The 24,883-nt window shown below is 47.6% G+C and overlaps 1 protein-coding gene across 21 annotated transcripts in view; it reads right to left on the bottom strand.

The window, feature by feature from the left end:
- SMARCD3 (SWI/SNF related BAF chromatin remodeling complex subunit D3) overlaps positions 1-24,883 on the bottom strand; it is a 289,042-nt gene that overhangs the window by 121,764 nt on the left and 142,395 nt on the right. The window contains exon 1 of one of the 21 annotated variants that reach the window (XM_075917558.2): positions 4,094-4,336. The exons of the other annotated variants lie outside the window; for them this stretch is intronic. Within the exon in view, the coding sequence (XP_075773673.1) occupies positions 4,094-4,189 (96 nt within the window). The 5' untranslated portion in view covers positions 4,190-4,336. Of the gene's footprint in view, positions 1-4,093; positions 4,337-24,883 lie in introns of those variants that run through there. 21 annotated transcript variants of the gene reach the window in all.

Here is a 24,883-nt window from a genome sequence, read left to right as displayed (position 1 = left end):
CCCAGTTCTAATATACTGTAGCACTGATTATATAACCAATTACATCCCACCAGCTTAACTGCTTTACACCCAGAAAAAAAAATCAAAGCAGACAGAGGCAATATAGATAAACAATACAGAGATGGGGAGCATAATGACAAAACAATAAAGAAATGAGGATTTTACAACCCCAACTATTGATAAATAGTCCTTGCCAGGCAGAAAGCTCTCAACCTAAGTTTTCTTTAAATCTTCTAGACTCTTCCTTTTATCTGGAGATGACAGACTGAATTTCTTAACAGCCCAAATTTCCTTATTTCAATGTGACTGGTTTGGGATATGTCAGGACATGACTGTATGTTTCCTATCTTATGGATGCCCCTGCTGCATAGCCAAAAGCCTTAGCTTAAAAACAAGGCCTCAGATTATCATATATAGGCAGACGGTGGTTTTGATTATTTGTTTTTATACTAGGGTTGCCAGATGGTCTCCCAAAAAATACCGGACACGCAGTATTTTTTAGTCAAGGGGGGGAGGGGGAAAGGAACGCAGGACAACAAGTCCCCTCCCCCCATTCTGGGGCACCCAGAGCAGTGATCACAACCCCATCTCCCAGCTGGGACTCCCAGGCTGGGAGGTGGGGCCACGATCGGTGCTGGGAGCCTGTGAATACGCAGAAGCCTTGCGGGGGCGAGGGGAGTGGCTGCGACTCCCAGCCACTCCCCCCACCACAGCTAGGCTTCTGAAGTGCCCAGAGCAGCGATTGCAGCCATGCCTACCAGCCGGGACTCCCAGGCTGGGAGGCGGGGCCGCCATTGGTGCTGGGAGCTTGTGATTGTGCAGAAGACTGGCGGGGGCGGAGGGAGTGGCTGGGAGTCCCAGCCACTCCCCCTGCACCCTCCCCCCGAGGCTTCTGCGCAATCACAGGCTCCCAGCACTGATCATGGCCCCGCCTTCCAGCCACTCCCCCCGCTCATGCCAGGCTTATGTCTGGTGCGCAGCCAGAAAAATCAGAGAATATCAGACATTGCACATGTCCGGTATTCTCTGATTTTTTTTTACCGGACAAAGAGTGCAAATACTGGACACCTGGCAATCCTATTTTATATTCACGTAAGAATGCACCTAAATTCTTAAAATATAGGCCGTAACAGGCAGGTCTGAATTTCAAATCTCCTAATGCTCCCTTTAGGGTGTGCAGCCAATACAGGCGATCCCTGACTTACAACCGCCCAACTTACAACCCCCCCGCATTTACAGCCATATTTTTCATGCAAGATAGCTCCTAAAAACCCCCAATTTATGTCCACATCTCGCATTTATGACGCAGACTCCATGCATCATCCCAAAACAGGAAACGTACAAAGACAGTCAGACTCGCCAGTCTGCAGCTGCTACTTGAACTGCACGCGTCTCCACCACATCAGTCTTCACTTTTAGTTATATTTGTGCATTATTTGAACTATTTAGTTTTATTTTCCTCCATTTCCATAGTCAATTTTGGTATTTTTAGGGTATGAAATTGATTTCCAGGATCAGAACCACCATTTACAACATTGCACCTATACAATGGCTCGACTTACGACGGCTCTCCAGGAACTAATTAGGCCGTAAGTGCGGGGTTCGCCTGTAATTCAAACTGGTTCCACATGTCCTTCAGCAGAATTCTTGAAGCAGCTCCCCCTCCCTGTTTGCAGATGGCTCCATTTTCTGCTACCGCACTGAGACTCCATGGAATTGATGGAGTATGCAACACCCCACATCCAGCCTCCCAACTTGATGAGAAGAACCTGACTCAGAGGCACATGATTTGCCTTCTGAGATATGTTCTGCCCTGGAAAAGTCAGAAAATGCATAATCTAACATGCTGTTAAACATCACTAGCAACTAGTGTAGACTAGGATGAGTCATGTTTTAAAATGTATTCACTGGACCCTATGGTTAACCATGAACAACTAATATTTTCGTAAACTTGACTGGCCCTTCAAATTGTGTTAAACATCACATTGTCAGAACATTTTCTAATATGATGTATTTTCCCAGTGTAGAAATCTTAGATTTTGGTCACAGGCTATTTATTCCTGGCAATACCTAATTTGTGAATAACTGTGAGGCAGGTGGCATTTTAAGACCTGGCTACACCTGAAGTTGTTCCTGATTAACTGTGCCTGACTATCTGGGTAAAGCTAAACAGGAACACGGCACCCTTATTTTTGAATAAGTGGGTCTAGACATGGAGTTAATTAGTAATAATTATTCAGGAACAAATCCATGTACAGACAAGCTCAAAGAGGAAATGGGGGTACAAACAATTCCTAGCCTATTCTCGTCTCCTTATCCATTTCTAATACTCACCCCAGCTCTTAACTAAGCAGCAAACATATTTAACAGCTAAAATATTTCTGTATTACTGCAATAAAGCTAACTTGGCAAATATTTGCCACCTGTTATTTATAATCTGGTGTCTATGGGTTACATTCAATACATTGCACAGATAGATGGGAAATAGACAGTTTGAGCCTAAAAGACATTTCTACCAAGCCAACTTCTCCAGGGGTGTTTACAGCTACTGCACTTTCTGACAGGTGTTTCAGTATACAACATACCTGGTACAAACAGATTCACTTCATAGGAAATTAGTTCCATTCACACTTCCAATCAGTTGTTGTTACAGAAATTCCACAGTAAAGACTGGAGTGTGCCCTTAACCCTGCCTAAATAATCATTTCTGTCGTTCCTCTAGTTCCAGACCAGCTCGCCAGTCTAGATCATGCAATGTAGACAAACGGTGGTATCCCTCATCCATCCCATGCCAATTGTTTGTTTGGGACTGATCCCTGAGCCCCTATTTCATTTCCCTGCACTGTATATGATGTGAACAATGACCACTTAGGTTGCCTAACACTTTCCACTATCAATAATTCTTGCATTTTTTTTCTGAAGAGCTCAAGGAACTCCATGTTTTGAAATTCAACAGGGAGCAAGACCTAGAGCCAGAGAAATATATTTACTTTAGCCCATTAAACTCCATTTTTGTTTAGCTGTGATACAAAATACTTAAAATTGCCCTTCGCTTATCTCACATTCTTCAGGAAAATGTTAGCAACACCTAAATAATAACTAAACATGAACATTCTGATGAGCCAAACCCACTACATCAGCAGCACATATGGCACTGGAAACACCTAGACGTTTCATCAATTATTTAGATCATGACATAGACAGTACACTTATAAACAGGGCTCGCCAAACTGTGTTACAATCTGCCACGGGCGAGCAGATTGTATTATTTGTCGAGCCCTGTTTATAAAGTTTGTAGACGATATCAAAATAGGAGAGATTGCAGTGCTTTGCCGAATATGAAACATGACCTATGAAAGAAGGCTGAAAATGGGTTTGTTTACTCTGGAAAAAAGAAGACTCAGAGGGAACATGATAACAGTTTTCAAGCACATAAAATGCTATCACAAGAAGAAAGGAGAAGAGAAGGTTACTCACTTTGTACTGTAACTGAGGTTCTTTGAGATGTGTGTCTCTGTGGGTGCTCCACTCCAGGTGATGGCGTATCCCTGCACCGATGATCGGAGATCTTTGGTAGATGTGCTTGGTCGAGATGTGTGTGCATAGTTGGTGTCTTGTAGCATTGTAGGAGTTGGTTTAGAGCGCTCACATCCTGACACTCTCAGTTCCTTCCCCACCATAGAATCCTCTGAATCAGACTCCAAAGTAGAGAAGCCTCACCTACTCTCTTGAATCTCCTTCTCCATTTCTAATAGTCACCTCAGCTCTCAACAACAGACCAAATATATTAAACAGCTAAAATATTTCTGTACTACTGTAGTAAAGGTAATTTAGCAAATGTGCGCCACCTGTTACCATTTAAAATCTGAAGTGGAGAGAGTGGATAGTGGAACACCCACAGCAGAACACATTTTGAAGAACTTCAGTTATTGCACATGGTGAGTAACCTTCTCTTTTTCGAGTGATGTCACTGTGTTTGCTCCATTCTATGTGAATGTAAAGCAAACATCCACCTGTCTCCGTGACCCACTGCCAGTCTTCATCTAGCCCCTTCCACAGGGGCAAACTGCAGTCTGAAGAGGAAATTACTCACCCTGTGCAGTAATGATGTTTCTTCGAGGTGTGTCCCCCCGTGGATACTCCACTTGACGTGTCGAACTCGTCCCAGTGCCACAGGTCGGAGAGTCATCAGCCGTGGGACCACGCATGCATGGGGTGCGTGCTGTTTGCACTGGTTGCTAACTTGCGTGCAGTCTGGCTTCTTGGTTAGGAAGAACTGGCGGATCACTCCTGAAAAACATAAGGAAGAAACTCCGAAGAAGGAAGGAGAGCAGGTCGTGGAGCACCCCCGGGGGAACAAATCTCAAAGAAATGTCGTTACTGCACAGGGTGAGTAACTTCCTCTTATTCTCTGTGGGTGCTCCACTTGAGGTGAGTACAGAGCAGTAGCCTCATCTGCGGAGGTGGGATCGGAGTCAAGATCTGTCTGCTATGGAGAGCACTGCAGAGGCCAGTGCTGATTCTCGGGCAATTGGGTTAATGGCCTAGTGTTTAGCAAGTTATGTCCGAAGACCATGTCACCGTGCGGAGAATGTCTTGGATTGAGACTCCTTTAAGAAAAGCTAGGGAAGTAGAAGTTGCTCTAGTAGAATGAGCCATAATAGGCGTAGATATGGACTTATTTAGTAAAGTATAGCATGTGGTAATACATTTCACGATTATTTTAGATATATGCTGTGAAGACAATGCTTGGCCCTTGGATCTTCCATCAGAGCATAGGAAAAACTGCTGGGATGGTCGAAATGGGCGAGTCCATTCCAGATAAAAGGCGAGTGCCCTGCAGATGTCTAAGGTATGTAGACGGGCTTCTTAAGTCGTTACATTCGGTTTGGGGTAAAATATTGAGAGTACCATCAGTTCGTTGATATGGAATTCCGAATACACCTTTGTCAGAAATTTTGGGTGAGATCGAAGTATTACCCCTTGGTGGGTGAACAAAGTATATGGAGGAGCGGCCGAAAGAGCTGCCAATTCCCCAACTCGTCTGGCCAACGTTATAGCTAGAAGGAATACCACCTTCATGGTAAGAGTCTGAATGTCACAGGTGGCTAGAGACTCAAAGGGTGGGTATGTGAGAGTGTTCAGAACGAACTCAAGATCCCACGGAACAGGTGGTTTCCTGTGCGGAGGGTGTAAGTTCATTAAACCCTTCAGGAAGCTCTTAGTCATCGGGTGAGAAATAACTGAAAAACCCTCAACTGATTGAATGAAGAAATCACCGAGAGATGGACCTTAATAGACGAAAGGCCTAATTTAGAATGGTGTAAGTGGAGGACATAGTCCAGAATGCGATGAATTGGAGTGGACATTGCATCGAAATCATTGGCTATGCACCACGAATGGAACCGGTGCCACTTATAAAGGTAAGTCTTTGGGTGGAATCACATCTGCTGTGAAGTAATATTTGTTTCACCTCTTGCAAACAAAGCGCTTCTGTGCTACAGAACCAGCTAGGAGCCATGCCGTGAGGTGCATTTGGTCGATTTGTGATTGTGGCATGAACATCCCCGGCTGCATGAGCAAATCTGGTCGTTTGGGTAGCTGATATGGTGGTCGGCGAGACATTTGTAGTAGAAGAGGGAGCCACGTCTGCCTGGGCCAGAACAGAGCTATCAGTATCACCATGGCCCTGTCGTTGATCATCTTCTCCAGCACTCTCAGGAAAGGTGGGGCAGGAGGAAAAGCGTAGAGAAGATGATGAGTCCGGCCTATCAGAAACACATCCCCCAGAGACTTCGGGCCCAGACTGGCTCTGGAACAGTATTTGGGACATTTTGCATTGAGATGCGGGGCAAACAAGTCTATAGTGGGGTGTCCCCAGCGTTGGAATAGCGAGAGAGCCACTTCCAGATTGAGTTCCCACTCGTGTTGAGGAAACAGGTGTCTGCTCAAGGCATCTGCAATAGAATTGTTTTTGCCGGGTAGGTATGTTGCTATAATAGTAATTCTGAGACTGATACACCAATTCCATAGTTTCATGGCTTCTGCACACAGGGATCTGGATCGGGCTCTGCCTTGTCAGTTGATGTAGGACACCATGGTGTTGTTGTTGGAGAAGACTTGAACCATCTGACCACAGATCCTCGTAAGGAATGTCTTGCATGCGTTGAATACCGTCCTGAGTTCCAGAAAATTGATGTGTTGAAGGGCTTCCTGAGCATTCCATTGGCCTTGAGCGAATTTGCCCTTGCAGTGGGCTCCCCATCCTAGGAGAGAGGCATCTGAAGTAACCTGGACAGTGGGATGCGGACGGTGGAAAGGGACTCTGGCGAGCAAGTTGGTCGGAGACGTCTACCACGTGAGGTATCATTTCACTGTCAATGGCAATGTTACTAGCCTGTGTAGATCGCAATTGCCCGGGTGATATATGGATGCCAGCCAATGTTGCAGGCACCTGAGGCGTAGTCTGGCGTGCTGTACCACGTATGTCATCATCGCCATGTGCCCCAAGAGTTGCAGACGGGTAAGTATTCACACTCTTGGGCTGAGGGACAGTGTCTGCTTGAGGCTCTGTATTCTGTGGAATCTCTCTGTAGGAAGATAGACCTTGGCCGCTGTAGACTCTAACCATGCGCCAATGAACATGAGGGATCTTTGTGGTACGAGCAAGGACTTCGGGATGTTCAACCCAAGACCCGGATCCGTGAACAAGCCTCTTGTGACCTGCGTGGCCGTCAGTGCACGTTCGAACGTATGAGCCTTGATCAGACAATCGTCTAGATATGGGAAGATCATGATGCCTTGACAATGAAGATATGCTGCCACCACCATGAGGGTCTTCAAGAAAGCCCTGGGTGCGGACGACAGACCTAACGGAAGAACTTTGTACTGAAAATGCTGTGTGCCTACGACGAACCTCAGGAAACATCTGTGTGCCGGGTGTATCATTACATGGAAATACGCATCTTGTAAATTGAGAGACGTGAACCAATCCCCTTTGTTCAATGCTGGGAATGTAGAATCTTGCATGTAGAAGTTAAAGTCACCATCCTGAATCTCTGTTTCTTGAAATACCGATTGAGATTTTGAAGGTCCAAAATAGGTCTCCATCCTCCTGATTTCTTTTCGGTGAGAAAACAGTGGGAGTAGAATCCCTTGCCCCAGAAATGATCAGGTACTGCCTCCACCACACCAATCTCTATGAGATGGAGAACCTCTTGCATTACGAGGTCCTCATGAGATGGGTCCCTGAAAAAAGACAGGGATGGAGGAGAAGTGGGGGGAAGGGAAAGAAGAGGGATGGAGTATCCTGATGTTATTAACTCCCAGACCCAGTGATCTGTGGTGATGGCAAACCATCTGTGCTGGTACAGTCTCAATCGATGATGGAATAACTTCTGTGCACCTGGGTAGTACGTTAATGGGATGGTTCTCAGTCCCTCGATCGGACCATCAAACTTGCTGTCTGTTGTTCTGGGAATTGGGGTTTCAGCCAGTTTGTGGTCTTAGTTTTTGCTGGCATGATCTGGGGAGTTGCTGTTGTTGTGGTCCTGTCGTCTAAATCTGGGCACCCCATACGAGAAAGGCCTCTGTCGGAAGTAAGTAGTATACCGTTTGTGATGCTACGGGGTGTGTACATCCCTAACATTCTCAGGGTAGTTCTAGAATCTTTCCCAGAATGCAAGACTTGATCTGTTTTCTCTGCAAATAGACTCTGTCTGTCAAAGGGCAAGTCTTCTATCTTTGATTATAAGTCCTTGGGTACTGACGCCATCTGTAGCCACGAAGACCGTCTCATGACCACTGACATTGCCATGGCCCATGCCGCTGCATCAAGCAATATCCAGGGAAATTTGCAAGGCCATTGTTGAGGCCGTATAGCCTTCCTGGATAACTGAATAAGAGCTGCCATTTTTCGTTAGGCAAGTGCTCTAAAATTGCTACCATCTTTGAATAATTATCAAAGCTATGGTTAGACAGATGAGCAATATAATTCGCCATTCTTAGTATGAGTGTGGCGGAAGAATAAACCTTTCGTCCAAAAAGGTCTAACCGTTTGGATTCTTTATCAGCAGCAGCATTCCTATGTTATGGCATCTTGGATTTTTGCTGAGCTGCATCCACCACCAACGAATTCGGCTGACGGTGCATGAACAGAAATGCCACCCCCTTCGGGGGAATGAAATATTTTGTCTGCCCTCTTGTGAGTGGGCTGAGAGGATGCAGGTGTTTGCCATATATCATCAGCAATTTCTAGGATTGTGTCATCAAAGGGTAATGCCATTTGGGATTTCTGAGATTTCTGCAGGTTCTTCAAAAGCTTATGTTGCTTTTGTTGAACCTCTACCACATGCAGGTCCTGGGATTCTGCCACTCTTTTAAAAAGCTCCTGGAATTGACGAGTGTCGTCTACTGGAGAAGAGTCACCAGGGAACACCACATCATCCAGAGAGGAAGAAGCAACAGAGTGGTCCACTGAGGATTGCTCCTGTGGTTGTGCCTTTTCCAGTGCTACTACTTGTACTGGTTCTGACTGTGCTTGAGGGAGAGGCACATTTGCAGACAGTGTGGAAGGTTGAATGGAAGCGCATGGTGGCGTGGGAAGCCTGGAGCTGTTGCGAGAGTGATACCGGTAACGTCGTGAAGACTGGGAGAAAGAGTGCCCAGAAGAGCATCGTCATTCCTTATGATAATCACTACGGTAGCGAAGATGATCACAATAGTAACGAGACGATGAATATGCAGGTGAGTATCATCATCTGTAATTGTGATGATATCGAGATGAAGATGAGCGTGTAGGCAATTTAGGTAAGTGAGATCTGCATCTGGTGTACAATGGTGATCGAGAACATCTGCGGTAACGACGAGGCGATAGTGAGTATTGTTGAGAATGTCTTCGCGAGAGAGTGATAGCATGAACCTCGTGTGTGAGGCTCAGAGAAGGCAGAAGAAGGTGATCGAGGCTGTGGAGAGAAAACTGTTTGTTCAGGGCTTGGTGAAGAGAGTAACCTTGTGCCCATGTATGATTAACCCCTGCCTGCAGTGGTGACTGGTTCAACCCTGGGGGGAGCCCTGATGTTGCGGTGCCGGTGTGTTCTCTGTAAGCCGACACAGTGCAGCCCTGGAGGCTGGTTCACTAGCGCTTCGGCACTTGCTATTTTCCAGCGGTGGAGTCGGTGCCGACGAAGAGGGTGATGATGATCTCAGCGCCGGTGACGGTACCGGACAGAAGGAGTTTGAACCCCGCACCGAGGCAGCTGGCGCTGAAGGGATCGGTGCCTTAGTAGCCAGCACCGAGGCAGCCGGAGCTGACATTGGCAGGATCAGTGCCGCTGGTGCTGGGGCCGATGTTGGAGCTGCCAGCACTGGGGAACCCGCAGCCACAGGTGTCTGAGTGTACCTTTGTACTGAAGCTGGTGCAGATTCCGGTCTTGGTGGCACAGCCATTGTCTGATCCGCCCCCCTACTAGAGGTGGGGCTTGGCTCAGAAACACTGCGGCTCTTCCCTTGCCGCTCATCCTGCTGAGGTAGCCTGGTTGGCTTATGACTCCCTCTCTTAGATGACACAGAGGGGAGAGTCGGGGTTTTTGCTGATGCCGAAGTCCTATGAACAGACTGCCACGGCAGCCGAGTATCTTCCAGCTGAAGTGCCTTGCTGTATAGCAGCAGCTTCAGCCGCATCTCACGGTCCCATCTAGCTCGGCCGGTCAATTTCAAGTAGTGTGGGCATTTATCCGGTACATGCCCCTCGACCAAGCACTTCACACACAGAGAGTGCCCGTCTGATGCTGGCATCGCATCATGGCACTGCGAGCACTTTTTGAAGCTGGAGGAACCCAGCATTATGAACTGAGGCAGTGAGCAAGCAGTCCGCAAATACCAAACCGTTTCCTGAACTGGGATGGAACTCCAATATTACGGCCAAGTTTTCCTTAATGGACGAAATGGCAAACCTCTGTTGTTTCAACTCCACAAGGTACTCTAAAATAAATGGAACTGAAGCCTGCAATGGTTGGGTGCCACTCTGTAAAGCCCATAAGGCAAATCTCTTCCACTTGACCCATGAAGAAGGCTTCCTACTACCCAACAGTAGCCAGCTCCCCCCAGCACAGTCTCCATGGAGGAGCAGGGAAGGCAGAAGCAGAGTGGGTAGACCAGGCATGTACTGGGAATCAGTTGATTCCCGTCTTATGCCTGGTCCCTCCCACTGCGCCTCTGCCTTTAAAGGTATTAAGAGCTGCCAGACAAACCCCGCTGCTGCTCTGCAGTTTTTCCCTCTTATGGACTAATTGAGTAGTCAATGGAAATTTCATCAACTACTCTATTAGCTGATTAAACACAATTTAACATGCCTAGTTGTTAATCTCAGTTAGGGATGAGGGGCATTAAATGGATAAGGATAAGGGATAAGGAGGTGTTAGTGCCATTATACAAGGCATTGGTGAGACCCCATTTGGAATACTGTGTGCAGTTCTGGTCTCCCATGTTTAAGAAGGAGAATTCAAACTGGAACAGGTACAAAGAAGGGCCACTAGGATGATCTGAGGAATGGAAAACCTGCCTTATGAAAGGAGACTCAAGGAACTTGGCTTGTTTACCTTAACCAAAAGAAGGCTGAGGGGGGACATGATTGCACTCTTTAAATATATTAGAGCAGGCATGTCCAAAGTCCGGCCCGCGGGCCAATTGCGGCCCGTGTTCCGATTTAATACGGCCCCCGCTTCCTCCCTCCCTCCTGGCTCCCCGGCGCTCTTTTGAACTGGCGCGCCCAGTGCGCCGCTTCCGGCCACGCCGCCACCGCCGCCACCCATGGCCTCCGCGGTCCTAGAGCGTGCCCTGTAGGGCACGTCCGCAGCCCCGCTCCCCCGCTCAGCTGCGGGTTCGCCCTGCCCCCGGGCCGCCGTGAGGCCGCCGTGCCCTGCGCTCTCCGCCCACCTCCGACCCTGCGGGCCCTCCGCCTTGGGGCTGAGAGTGCGGGGACGGCCCTCACGCATGTTCACTTCTTCAAATCTGGCCCTCCTTGAAAAAAGTTTGGACACCCCTGTATTAGAGGGATAAATACCAGGGAGGGAGAGGAATTATTTAAGCTTAATACCAATGTGGGTACAAGAACAATGTGGATATAAGCTGGCTAGTAGGAAGTTTAGACTTGAGATTAGACGAAGGTTTCTAACCATTAGAGGAGTGAGTTTCTGGAACTGCCTTCCAAGGGAAGTAGTGGGGGCAAAAGATCTATCTGGCTTCAAGATTAAACTAGATGGGTTTATGAAGGGGATGGTTTGATGAGATAACATGATCTTGGTAATTAATTGACCATTCATTATCAGTGGTAAATAGGTCAATGGAGGGATGATAGGAGTTACTATAGAGAACTTTCTGGGTGTCTGGCTGGTGAGTCTTGCCTACATGCTCAGGGTTTAGCAGATCGCCATATTTGGGGTCAGGAAGGAATTTTCCTCCAGGGTAGATTGGCAGAGGCCCTGGAGATTTTTCGCCTTCCTCTGTAGCATGGGGTACAGATCACAGCTGGAGGATTCTCTGTATCTTGGGGTCTTCAAAGTATTTGGAGGCTTCAATATCTGAGATATAGGTGAGGATTATTCTAGGAGGGGTGGGTGGGATTCTGTGGCCTGCACTGAGCAGGGGGTCAGACTAGATGATCATAATGGTCCCTTCTGACCTGAAAGTCTATAAGTCTATGAGAGACCGGAGGCTCAGAAGAGAAGACCGATGTGGAGGAGAGACCTGAAAATCCCATCTTATTAAGGGGTAATTTGCTAGTATTGATATGAAAGGCATCACAGAAATCTGGCTGAATGAGGGTAGTCAGTGGGACACAGTAATACCAGGATACAAAATATATCGGAAGGACAGAACAGGTCGTCCTGGTGGGGAAGTGGTTCTACCCATGAAAGAAAACATAGAATCAAATGAAGTAGAAATCTTAAATGAGCCAAACTGTACCATAGACTCTATATAGATAGTAATTCCATGCTATAATAATATGAATATAGCAGTAAGGATATATTACTAGCCACCTGTCCAGGAAGATCAGTCCCTGGAAAAACCATGGAGGGGATCCCTCAAGGAATCCATTTTGAAGCACTTGTAAGAGGGGAATGTGATCAGGAATAGTCAACATGGATTCACCAAGGGCAAGTCATGCCTGACCAAGCGGATTAGCTTCTATGATGAGGAAACTGGCTCTGTGGACATGGGGAAATCAGTGGATGTTAGCAAAGCTTCTGATACGGTTTCCCACAATATTCTTCCCAGCAAGTTAAGAAAATATGAATTGGATAAATGAACTGTAAGGCAGATAGAAAGCTGCCTAGATTGTCGAGCCCAATGGGTAATGATCAACAGCTTGATGTCTGCTTGGCAGTTGGTTTCTAACAGAGTGCCCCAAGGATTGGTTTTAGGGACGGTTTTGTTCAACATCTTCATTAATGACCTGGATGAGGAGATGGATTGCACTCTCAGCAAGTTTGCGGATGACACTAAGCTAGGGGGAGAGGTAGATATGTTGGAGGGCAGGAATAGGGTCCAGAATAGGGATGTTAAATATCAGTTAATTTAATAGTTGAGTAACCTCATGAATTTTTATTGGTTGGTTGACTATTTTATAGTCCCCAAGGGTGGGGCCGGCAGCCTGTGTACCAGAGGCAGCAGCACGAGGTGCCAGGCAGGAGCGGGTTTATGAGGCGTGCCAATTTAAAAACTAGCTCCCCTTGTGGACCGGCTGCCTGTCGCCCAATGCTGCTGCCTCTGATAAAGAGACAGCAGAGTGGGGTGACAATAGGCCCTGTCTAAGGGGAGGAAGGCGTGTCTAAGCCTCTAGATCTGGTGTGAGCTGGAACTGAGCTGGGTGGCCTGCCCACCTGGTTCCTAATACACTTTAAATGTAGAACCATATCAGGGGTATGTTCTGGGCCCAGCGGGAGCCAGAACTGAGCCAGGCCGCTGGCCAGTCTGCTAAAAATTTACTGGCAAGGGTGGCGGGAGGGAAATGTGTGTAATTTATAGTATTAACCTATAAGATTTTACTTATTAATTGACTACACTATTACATCCCTAGTCCAGAGTGACCTAGACAAATTAGAGGATTGGGCCAAAAGAAATCTGATGAGGTTCAGCAAGGACAAGTGTAGAGTTCTGCACTTGTACAGAAGAATCCTAAGCATTGTTACAGGCTGGGGACCGACTGGCTAGGTAGCAGTTGAGCAGAAAAGGACCTGGGGGTTACAGTGGATGAGAAGCTGGATATGAGTCAACAAGGTGCCTTTGTAGCCAAGAAGGTTGATGGCGTACTGGGATGCGTTAAGAGGAGCGTTGCCAGCAGATCTAGAGAAGTGATTATTCTGCTTTATTTAGCACTGATGTGGCCATGTCTGGAGTACTGCATCCAATTCTGGGTCCCCCACTGCAGAAAGGATGTGGACACATTGGAGAGGGTCCAGCAGAGGGCAACCAAAATGATGAGGGGCCTGGAGCACTTGACCTTTGAGTAGAGGCTGAGGGATTTGGGCTTATTTAGTCTGCAGAAGGGAAGAGTGAGGAGGGATTTAATAGCAGCCTTTCACTTCCTGAAGGAAGGTTCCAAAGAGGATGGTCTCAGTAGTGATGGATGGCAGAACAAGGAGCAATGGTCTCTAGTTACATTGGGGGAGAACTAGGTTGGATATTAGGAGAAACTATTTCACGAGGAGGATCATGAAGCACTGGAATGGGTTACCTAGTTAGGTGATGAAATCTCCATCGCTAGATGTTTTTAAGTCTTGGTTTGACAAAGCCCTGGCTAAGACAATTGAGTTGGCATTGGGCAGGGGGCTTGATTTGATGTCCTCCTGAGGTCTCTTCCAGCCCTAAGATTCATGATTCTAAGAGGAGGCCTTGTTCGGCACAGGAGCTTCCAAAGTGCAGGCCAGAGTTACATTGGCCTCCTCCATGGCAGGCCTTGCCTCAGTGGCCATTCTGGACTCCTTGGGCCTACCACCAGACACAAGCTTGGGGTTCCCGGTCAGTCTCAGTCACTTCTATCAGTAGTGGCACTCCCTCAGCAGCCATAGGTAGAAGCCCTGCCGTAGGGGTGTACTTGTCTCAGTAAATCGTGTCAGGGTTGCAGATACCTGCTATGCAGCCATTCGGGGCACCCTTGCAGTCCTGTTTGGTACTGAGTTCCCAGTCAGGACTTGCATTGGCTTCTCAGTCTGTGGAGGACCAACGGTACCAGGTTCCAGGGATGTCACTGCATCTGGTGTCACCTGTTTCACAGCACTCTGGTGCTGGTGTCCAGGGGCATGCACCTTCAGTACCGGGCCTGGTACCAGATGTGGAACAGGAAGAAGGGAAGCTGTGGGACCCTTTGTCCTTGTCGTCACCTGATGAGGCGGTAGGTCACTATCCACTATGGACAATAGGGTGCATCAAGACCTCTTGAGGTGTATAGCCCAGAGTACATGTCTGCAAATAGAGAAGGTGGTGGAGGATACAGAGCCTATGCTGGACATTTTGTCTCCAGGAGGAAACATCCAGGGTTGCTATCCCCTTTTATCAAGACTATTTTCTCCACTATGAAAACCCTCTGGAAGACCCCTGCTTCCCTCTCCCCAACCGCTAAAGGGGTGGAGTGGTGGTACTTTACCTTTTTGAAGGGGTATGAGTACTTGCATACACACCTGCAACCTGGCACTCTGGTGGTGGATGTGACTAATGCTAAGGAACACTAGGATCACCAGGGCCCCACTCCCAAGTCCAAGATTTCTAAGGGGCTAGACCTGTTGGCGAGAAAAGTATACTCATCAGATTGCCTTCAATTGAAAGTGGCTAACCAACAGGAAGTGTTGGCCCACTACAATTTTAATATATGGTTGTTCATGGACAAGTTTAAAGAGCTCCTCCCATCAGACTCTAGGTCTGAGTTTGTGGCCCTTGTAAGAAAGGAAGAGTAATTTCCTGAACCTCCCTTCAGGCAGCTCTTGGTGCCGCGGACTCTGCAGTCAGGTCTATGTCAATAGGCACAGTTATGAGGCAGAACTCTTGGCTCCAGGTGTCTGGGATCCCTCCAGAGGTCCAGAGTACGATACAGGATTTTCCTTTTGTTGGCTCCAGCTTGTTTGCAGAGCAAACAGATTCCAGACTGCACAGTTTGAAGGACACAAGGGCTACGTTAAAGTCCTTAATAGCAGAGGCATTTCAAGCCAACTCCACTGCCTAGATACTATCCTCTCTGTCAGAGACAGGAGCAGAATAGACGGGTAGGTGAAGGGTAGTAGGCAAAGTTGCTGTCACCTTCCACATGTGAAAAGTACTGGGAGTGGGGCTGCTAATAACCAGGCCCATTCTTCTAGGCAGTCACCAGGTCCTAGGAAGAACTTTAGAAGGTGTGCCCAAGGGCAATGTATCCTTTCCTCCCTTGGATCTTACCCCTAAATGCAAGGGTTGGGATATTCCATTCAGTTTCTAACTACCCCATCTTCCCATTCCCCTGTTCCATCCCTTTTCAGGGACTCCTCTTATGAGCAGCTCCTGGGGCAGGAGGTGCAGATGCTGCTTGATGTAGGAGCAGTAGAGCAGTTCAGGGGCACAGGGTTCTATTTCCATTATTTCCTTACCCCATTTTGGACTTACACGGTCTAAACAGATACCTCAAGAAGTTAAAATTCCATGGCCTCAATTATCCCTTCACTGGATCCAGGAGATTGGTATGTTGCCCTTGATCTCAAGGATGCCTACTTTCATGTGGCCATAGTTCCTTCATGTCACGGAGGATGGTTCCCACTATCAGTCCTGGGTGCTGCCTTTCTGTCTCTTTGCCATGCCGAGGGTTTTTACAAAGTGAATGGCGGCGATGGAGGCATTCTTGCACCACAGAAGGGTTCAGGTCTTACCCTACCTGGACGACTGGTTGGTCAAGGGCCTTCCGAAGCACTGGTCAGGGCTCATGTAGAGCTTACCATGACCACATTCAGATGGTTGGGCGTCAAGACTGATTTCCCACTCTGGCACGATGAATGCAGAAGTAGGGGCTCGCAAAAGTAAGCCCAAAACCTGATCTCTCCAGGCTTTGGTACAAAACTTCCCCCCAAAATCTTAAACACAGATTTTGGGGATAAAATCCGCTACCAGCATCAAGTGCTTTTGAACCCACAAACAGAGGTGGACACTTGAAACCAACCCCAGGGAAACCTAAGCTCTTTCGTCCAAAGAGCTTGAAAAAGAGAGAGAAAATATAAACTGCAGTCTGTGGTTGCTGCTCTCTAGTCAGAGGCATGCAGATATCCACAGACAGATTTTCCAGAACACACAACTGAATCAATACCAGGTTAATAAAAAAGAAAGAACTTTTATTATCAAAACAATACTCCTGTTTCAAGCATAATGACTAGATGGAAAAGTCACCAATTAATATACTCATGGGAGTCTCCCATGGGCCAAAACTTAGTTACAAAAGAGAGCAAACCCCATTTCTAAATGCACAGAAATCAGATTTCCACTCCCAAACCATAAAACAATAAAACCTAACGGATTTATCTAAGCTTTGCCCTACTTACAGATGGTGAAGAGTCTTTTCTTGGAGAGAGACATGTTGTCTGTCCCCCTCATAGAATCATAGAATACTAGGACTGGAAGGGACCTTATTTCTGTCTTTCCTAAACAGCACATACCCTTCAATACCTGTACTCCAGTCATACCTAGTATTCCACCATGTTTCTGTTATTCATATAATATCTTGTTTCACTTCCTGGACCAATAGCTCTAGTTCCTCCATTTTGTTACCTAGGCTCCTCACATTGGTGTACAAACATCTTAATTTTTGCTGTTTGGCCTCACTCACATTCTTTACCCAATTTGGCATGGATGTTGTACCTCCAGTATAACCTATTAGACTGGTATCCACCCTACCCTTCCTCATGTACATTCTCCTACCCCCAGCTATATCCTTTCTTACTTTGTTTTCCTCCCCCTCAGCGTTAAAATCCGGCGTAGAGATTACCTGGACATCTCCCAACCGTCTCCCCCAAATTCCTAGTTTAAAGCTCTCTTAATCAGTTGAGCCAGCCTCCATCCTAGAAGTCTATTTCCCTCCCTACTTAGGTCAAGTCCATCCCGAGAGAACAGTCCTCTGTCCATAAAAGCCCCCCAGTGACCATACATCCCAAAGCCCTCCTTATAGCACCACTGCCTAAGCCATCTATTGATCATCATAATCCTGTCACATCTTAGTTGCCCTTCTCTAGGAACAGGCAGAATCCCACTAAAGATCACCTGAGCCTCAATTTCCTTGAGCGTCCTCCCCAGCCTAGCACAGTCTTCCTTAATTCGTTCCAGCGAGAATCTAGCCGTATCATTTGTTCCTACATGAAGGATGATCAATGGATTCCTTCCTGCTCCCTTAATAATCCTCTTCAACCTCAGTTCCACATCCCGTATCTTAGCACCTGGCAGACAGCACACCCTTCTATTCTCTGGATCAGCTCTGGTTACAGGCCTATCTATTCTTCTCAATAAGGAGTCCCCAATCACGTAGACCTGCCTTTTCCTAGTGACAGTGCGATTCTCTGGTCTATCTCTTGCTTTCTCTGGCTGCAAGTCCTTGCCATTCCTGTTTTCCCTTGTAATCCTTTTTAACCCATCCTGTATCCTCCTAATGCTCATTATTGGTGTTGTCTCCATTAACTCTTCCCCTTTATCTATGGGACTGACCACTCTTCTCTTCTTCCTTACCCTTCCATCTTCATTATCCACATGCTGTACCCCTTCTTCATTCTCAGGCTCCACATACCTGTTCTTGAGCTCTATTTTTCCTTCACTGACCCATCTTTTCCTCTGCCTGGTTCTCTTAGTCACATGCTTCCACTGTCCAGTTTCTTCGCCCAGCAGTCCCCCCTCTGAGGCCCTTGAACCTGCTTCTATCTGCATGTCTAAGCTTTCCCGTTCAGCCACGTCATGCCTTTGCTCCATCATCTGCTCAAACCCCCTTCTAAACTCGACCAGAGTTTCCACTTGCATCTCCAGTCCTCAGATCTTTTCTTCCATCAGCTCTATCAGGCGGCACTTCATGCAAACAAAACTCCTTTCAGTTACCCCCTCCAGAATCATGTACATACCGCAGCTACCACATCCAATCATTCTCCTTGTGTTTTCTACTACTTGGGCCATGGCCACTACTGCCTCTATGTTTTATCTACTTTCTCACCAAAATCCTATTAGTCCGGTGAACACAAAAACAAACCAAAACACCCCCTCCACAGCAAAAACAAACCCCAAACAAGTCCCAATATCCAAACTCCCTTTACAAACTCCCACTCAATCTCCCCTGTTTACAGCTCTGTTTGCTGGCTCCTGTGCTGCTGCAGCTATCTATGCCACTGCCTGACTAGAAGGCTACCTTGATAGGACCCCTAATCAGTGAAGCCCCGCCCCCTAATCAGGGCTCAGCTTCTCTCCCAGCACACTACCCCTACAAGCCTCTACGCATACAAACAATACAAATACAAAACCAAATACAAACTTCTCCTCCAACAGAACTCCCACTCAAACTCCCCTGTTTACAGCACTGTTTGCTGGCTCCTGTGCCGCTGCAGCTATCTATCTCTCGCTCCATCTCTCTCTCTCCCCCCTCCTCCTGCTGCTTCCCCCTCTCTCTCTCAGCTCTCCCCCGCCTTCTGCCTCTCTCTCTGTCTCTCTCTTTCTCTTCTCCCCCTCCTGCCTCTCACTCTCCCTTTCTCTTCTCCTCCTCCTCCTGCCTCTCACTCTCTCTCCACTCCATCTCTCTCTTTCTCTTCTCCCCCTTCTGCCTCTCTCTCTCTCCGCTGTCTGTCGGGGATGCACACTGGTCCAGGCTCCGCCCCCTGGGTGTGTATGTCACCGCCCCACCCCCCTTTGCTTCCCGCCGTGGAGCTCGGCTGAGAACTCAGCCAAGCACCATGGCAGGAGGCAAAGGGGGACAGGACAGTGATGTATAGGGTTGCCAGGTGTCCGGTTTTTTACCAGACAGTCCGGTTTTCGGGCCCTTTGTCCGATAAAACAAATCAGAAAATACCAGACATGTACAATGTCCGGTATTTTCTGGCTCTCCAGCTGGGTGCCAGACAGAAGCCTGGTGGGGGTGGAGGAGTGGCTGAGAGGCGGGGCGCGATCAGCACTGGGAGCCTCTAGTTGCCTCTGGGAAGTAAGGGAAGCTCTGTCCCTGCTCCTGAGTGCTGTTCCAGCACGTGCTGGAGTCACAGCTGGACTTGCTTCGCTGGGACCATGAGCGGGGCGGGCAGCACCCTGGGATCTGCATGTGCCCGGGTGAGTCCGGCTCCCTGTCAGCCAATTCCCTCTCCCCACCCGCCAGTTCCTCCTCCCGATTTCCCACAGCCAGCCCCATGGCCTCCGACCCCCACCTCCAACCAGCTTTCCTTCCCGCTGGCCGCCCCTCCCCCATTCTCCCCTGGCCAGCTACGCTGCCTCTGACCCCCCCAGCTCTGCTTCTCACCCCCACCCCTCCCAGCCAGCCCTGCTCCTTTCCCAGCCGGTCCCTCCCCCCTCCCACTCCAGATTAAGTGTGTCCGTTTTTTTTTTACCGTACCCTAGTGATGTATACAGCCAGGGGGCGGGGCTGTGTATGTCACCGCCCCACCCCTTTTCCCTCCCACCATGGAGCTCGTCTGAGTTCTGCGCCGCTCAGCGGGGCCACCTCAGGGGAGCAAGTGGCGCAAGCTGCCGTTTGTGCCCCGCACTCTCGATGTAACACAGGGGTGCTGCATGGGGACCACAGAGCCCAAACGGCCACTTGTGTTGTTTGCTCCCCCGCGGTGGCCCAGCTGAGCAGCACAGAACTCAGCCGAGTGCCACGGCGCAAGGCAACAGTGCTCCCTCCCCCCCCAGAGGTGACTCGTAATGCTACACCGTTACAGAGTCACAGACATTGGGCTACTATATATATGATTCTCACTTAATGAGGCACTCTAGTTTACCCACTTTATTCTTTAGACTTCTAGCATTTCTGGATAAGCACTTTAAAATCCTATCACTTTTTAGCTATCTGCCATTATATGATGAAACTGAATGGGCCACATTTGATTTGACTATTTTTCATCAGATCCTATCCATATTTTATCATCTTCGAGTTAATCTATATCGGGGCAGGCAAACTTTCAGACCTGAGTAAGCAAATTGTATGGCAGACCATAAATACTCATTTGCCTGATCTCCTCCCAGTGGTGGATTAGCCACTGGACCATATGAGCATAGGCAGAAAGCAGAGCAGGTCCGCAACCAATACCTGGTGGGATATCAATGGTCAGATGAAAAGTTCAATGGGTCAGACGCAGCCTGTGGCTCATCATTTGCCTACCCCAATCTAGATATTATTTAATTTTGTTATGAGTGCAGGGCAGTAGACTAGAGGTCCAGCCTCTTGAGGTCTCTCCAACTAGCTAACACTATCACATTCCATGAGACCGGAGCCTGACATCATAAATCCATATCATGTGGACTTAAATCAACACTGGATATTTTTCTAAAATATATGCTCTAGTTCAAAGAGGAATAATTTTGTGGAAATTCTATGGTCTGTGTTTTGCAGAAAGGCAGATTACATGATCACAGTGATTTCTTCTGGCTTTAGAACTGATCCCTCTAACATGGGAAGAGATCTTCTATTTCAGCCCCTCAACATTATATCCAATAACAAAGGAGAAATAGAGCCTGGGACATCCCGAATCAATCCTCTACCCCGTGTCTGATACTGAGAGCAATACCTGGTACCTCTTGCACTGTGTCTACTGTGAGGACTGAACCCTAGGAGCCCAATCCATCTACCCATATGAGGAAGCTGTGTGGAAAGTGGCCCAAAAAAAGCCAATGTCTTTGTGGGCTACAGAAACCATATGTCCCTAACCAGAGCTATTCTTCAATTTCCTTTTTGGCCTTCTGTGATGGACAGGAGGAGTGCTGGCCAGCAACTGGGGTTTATCTGAGGGGTTAAAATCAGGTAGCTAGCAAGCTTGTCATCTGGGAGCCAGAAGAACCAATGGGAATAGAGTGCTGAAATTTGAACTGTATAAGATACTTTCCCTGTTTTCTCTGTGTGATTTGATTCTTGAGACCTGGATGGTAACAGCAGGTCTGTCTGTGTCTGTCAGCATGCCTCAAACTAGAGGTCAGCTACCAGAGATTGCAGTTTGTTTTCTTCTTCTCTTGTTTTTCAAGTTCTTTCAAGGTAAAATATCTTCGGGTATCCCTAGGTGAGAATTCAAGGGTTCCCCCTGTTTTTAGGAATAAATCACTTGATGGTGGCAGCTATTCCCCCCCCCTCCTCCAAAGTCTGTGAATCTGTGACTCCGGAGAGTTTTTGTAAGCAGAGCCTGTAGAGGCAAAGTATTTTTAAGTTCCCTTGCGGGCCCCCACCTATACTCGGAGTGCCAGAGATGGGATCAGCCCTGACACTTCCTAATTATATATAGACACACACTTCATTTGACAGAGTTCATGCTCCTTTCTATTTTCCTCACTAGGATTTAACTTTCCCTTCTTAGAATCATAGAACCATAGAGCTGGAAGAGACATAAGAACATAAGAACGGCCGTACTGGGTAAGACCAAAGGTCCATCTAGCCCAGTAGCCTGTCTCTCAACAGTGGCCAGCACCAAGTGCCCCAGAGAGGGTGGACAGATGACAATGATGAAGCAATTTCTTTCCTGACATCCTTCTCCAGCCTCTGACAAACAGAGGCCAGAGACACCATTTCAATCCCCTGGCTAATAGCCTTGTATGGCTCTAACCTCCATGAAATTATCTAGCTTCTCTTTAAACTCTGTTATAGTCCAAGCCTTCACAGCCTCCTCTGGCAAGGAGTTCCACAGGTTGACTACATGCTATGTGAAGAAGAACTTTCTTTTATTAGTTTTAAACTTGCTACCCATTAACTTCATTTGGTGTCCTCTAGTTCTTCTATTATGGGAACTAATAAATAACTTTTCTTTATTCGCCCTCTCCACACCACTCATGATTTGATATACCTCTATCATATTCCTCCTCAGTCTCCTCTTTTCTAAAATGAAAAGTGCCAGTCGCTTTAGCCTCTCCTCATATGGGACCCATTACAAACCCCTAATTATTTTAGTTAGGAGGTCATCAAGTCCAGCCCCCTGCCCAAAGCAGGACCAATCCCAACTAAATCAACGAGCCAGGGCTTTGTTAAGTCAAGACTTAAACACCTCTAGGGATGGAGATTCCATCCCCTCCCTCAGGAACCCATTCCAGTACTTCACCACCCTTCTAGGGAAATAGTTTTTCCTAATATCCAGTCTAGACCTCCCCCACTGTAACCTGAGACTATTGCTCCTTGTTCTGCCATCCATCACTACTGTGAACAGCCTTTCTCCATCCCCTTTGGAACCTTCCTTCAGGAAGTTGAAGGCTGCTATCAAATCCCCCCTCAACCTTCTCTTCTGCAGACTAAACAAACAAATCCTTCAGCCTCTCCTCATAGGTCATGCACTCCAGCCCCCTAATCATTTTGGTCACGCTCTACTGGACCCTCTCCAATGCATCCATATACTTTCTATAGTGGGGGGCCCAGAACTAGACAGAATATTCCAGATGTGGCCTCACCAGAGCTGAATAAAGGGGAATAATCACGTCTCTGCATCTGCTGGCAATGCTCCTCCTAATGCACCCTAATATGCCATTCGCCTTCTTGGCTACAAGGGCACACTGTTGACTCATATCCAGTTTCTCATCCACTGTAATCCCCAGGTCTTTTTCTGCTGAACTGCTACTTAGCCATTCAGTCCACAGACCGTAACAATGCTTGGGATTCTTCCGTCCAAGTGCAGGACTCTACACTTGTCCTTGTTGAACTTCATCAGATTTCTCTTGGTCCAATCCTCTAATCTGTCCAGGTCACTCTGGATCCAATCGCTGCCCTCCAGCGTATCTACCTCTCCCCATAGCTTAGTGTCATCTGCAAACTTGCTGAGGGTGTAATCCATCCCCTCATCCAGGTCATTAATGAGGATGTTGAACAAAACCGGTCCAAGAACCGATCCTTGGGGCACTCCGCTAGAAACCAACCACCAACCTAGCATCAAGCTGTTGGGTACTACCCGTTGGGCCCGACAGACTAGCCAGCTTTCTATCCATCTTACAGTCCATTTATCCAATCCATATTCCCTTAACTTGCTGGCAAGAATATTGTGGGAGACTGTATCAAAAGCTTTGCTAAAGTCAAGGTATATCACATCCACTGACTTTCTCATGTCCACACAGCCAGTTACCTCATCATAGAAGCTAATCAGATTGGTCAGGCACGACTTGCTCTTCGTGAATCCATGTTAACAATTCCTGATCACTTTCTTCTCTTCCAAGTGCTTCAAAACAGATTCCTTGAGGATCCCCTCCATGATTTTTCCAGGGACTGAGGTAAGACTGACTGGTCCGTAGTTTCCTGGATTGTCCTTCTTCCCTTTTTTAAAGATGAGTACTACATTTGCCTTTTTCCAATCATCCAGGATCTCTCCCGATCTCCACGAGTTTTCAAAGATAATGGCCAAAGGCTCTGCAATGACATTTGCCAACTCCCACAGTACCCTCGGATGCATTAAATCAGGGCCCATGGGTTTGTGTATGGTTAGCTTTTCTAAATAGTTCCTAACTTGTTCTTTCCCCACTAAGGGCTGTCCACCTCTTTCCCATACTGCGTTGCCTAGTGCATTACTCTGGGAGCTGACCTTGTCCGTGAATACAGAGGCAAAGAAAGCATTGAGTACTTCAGCTTTTCCCACATCATCTGTCACTAGGTTACCTCCCTTATCCGGTAAGGGTCCCACACCCTCTCTGATCACTCTCTTATTGCTAACATACCCGTAGAAACCTTTCTTGTTCTCCTTCACATCCGTTGCCAGCTGCAATTCCAATTGCGCTTTTGCCTTTCTGATAACTCCCCTGCATTCTCGAGCAATATATTTATACTCCTCCCTAGTCATCTGTCCAAGTTTCCACTTCTTATAAGCTTCCTTTTTGTGTTTAAGCTCACCATGGATGCCCCCGGTAAGCCAATCTGGTCGCCTACCATATTTGCTTTTCTGACTGTGCATCGGGATGATTTCTTCGTATTCCTTTAATAAGGCTTCTTTAAAATACTACCAGCACTCCTGGACTCTTTCCCCCTTCATGTAAGCATCCCAGGGAATCCTGCCCATCAGTTCTCTGAGGGAGTCAAAGTCTGCTTTTCTGAAGTCCAGGGTGTGTATTTTGCGACTCCCCTTTCTTCCTTTGGTCAGGATCCTGAAATCTACCATGTCATGATCACCGGTGCTCAGGTTGTCACCCACCTCTACTTCCCCTACTAGTTCCTCCCTGTTTAAGAGCAGCAGGTGAAGCTGCGCATGTCCCCTGGTTGGTTCCTTCAGCACTTGTACCAAGAAGTTATCCCCAACATTCTCCAAAAACGTCCTGGATTGTCTGTGTACTGCTGGATTGGTCTCCCAACAGATATCAGGGTGATTAAAGTCTCTCCTGAGAACCAAGGCCTGCGAACCAGAGGCTTCTCTCAGTTATCCAAAGAAAGCTTTGTCTACCTCATCCACCTTATCTGGAGGTCTATAGGGGTATGTCTACACTACCCTCCTAGTTCGAACTAGGAGGGCAATGTAGGCATACCGCACTTGCAAATGAAGCCCAGGATTTGAATTTCCCGGGCTTCATTTGCATAAGCGGGGAGCCGCCATTTTTAAAACCCCGCTGGTTCGAACCCCGTGCAGCGCGGCTACACGGGGCTCAAACTAGGTAGTTCGAACTAGGATTCCTATTCCGAACTACCGGTACACCTCGTTGGAACGTGGAACGAGGTGTACAGATAGTGCGGAATGGCTTGCTAGTTCGAACTATC

This window comes from Pelodiscus sinensis, chromosome 2, assembly GCF_052426305.1.
Source record: "Pelodiscus sinensis isolate ZL-2025 chromosome 2, ASM5242630v1, whole genome shotgun sequence".
NCBI classification, from domain to species: domain Eukaryota; kingdom Metazoa; phylum Chordata; order Testudines; family Trionychidae; genus Pelodiscus; species Pelodiscus sinensis.
The sequence above is the reverse complement of the archived record's forward strand: the minus strand, read 5'-3'. Positions and strand labels throughout refer to the sequence as shown.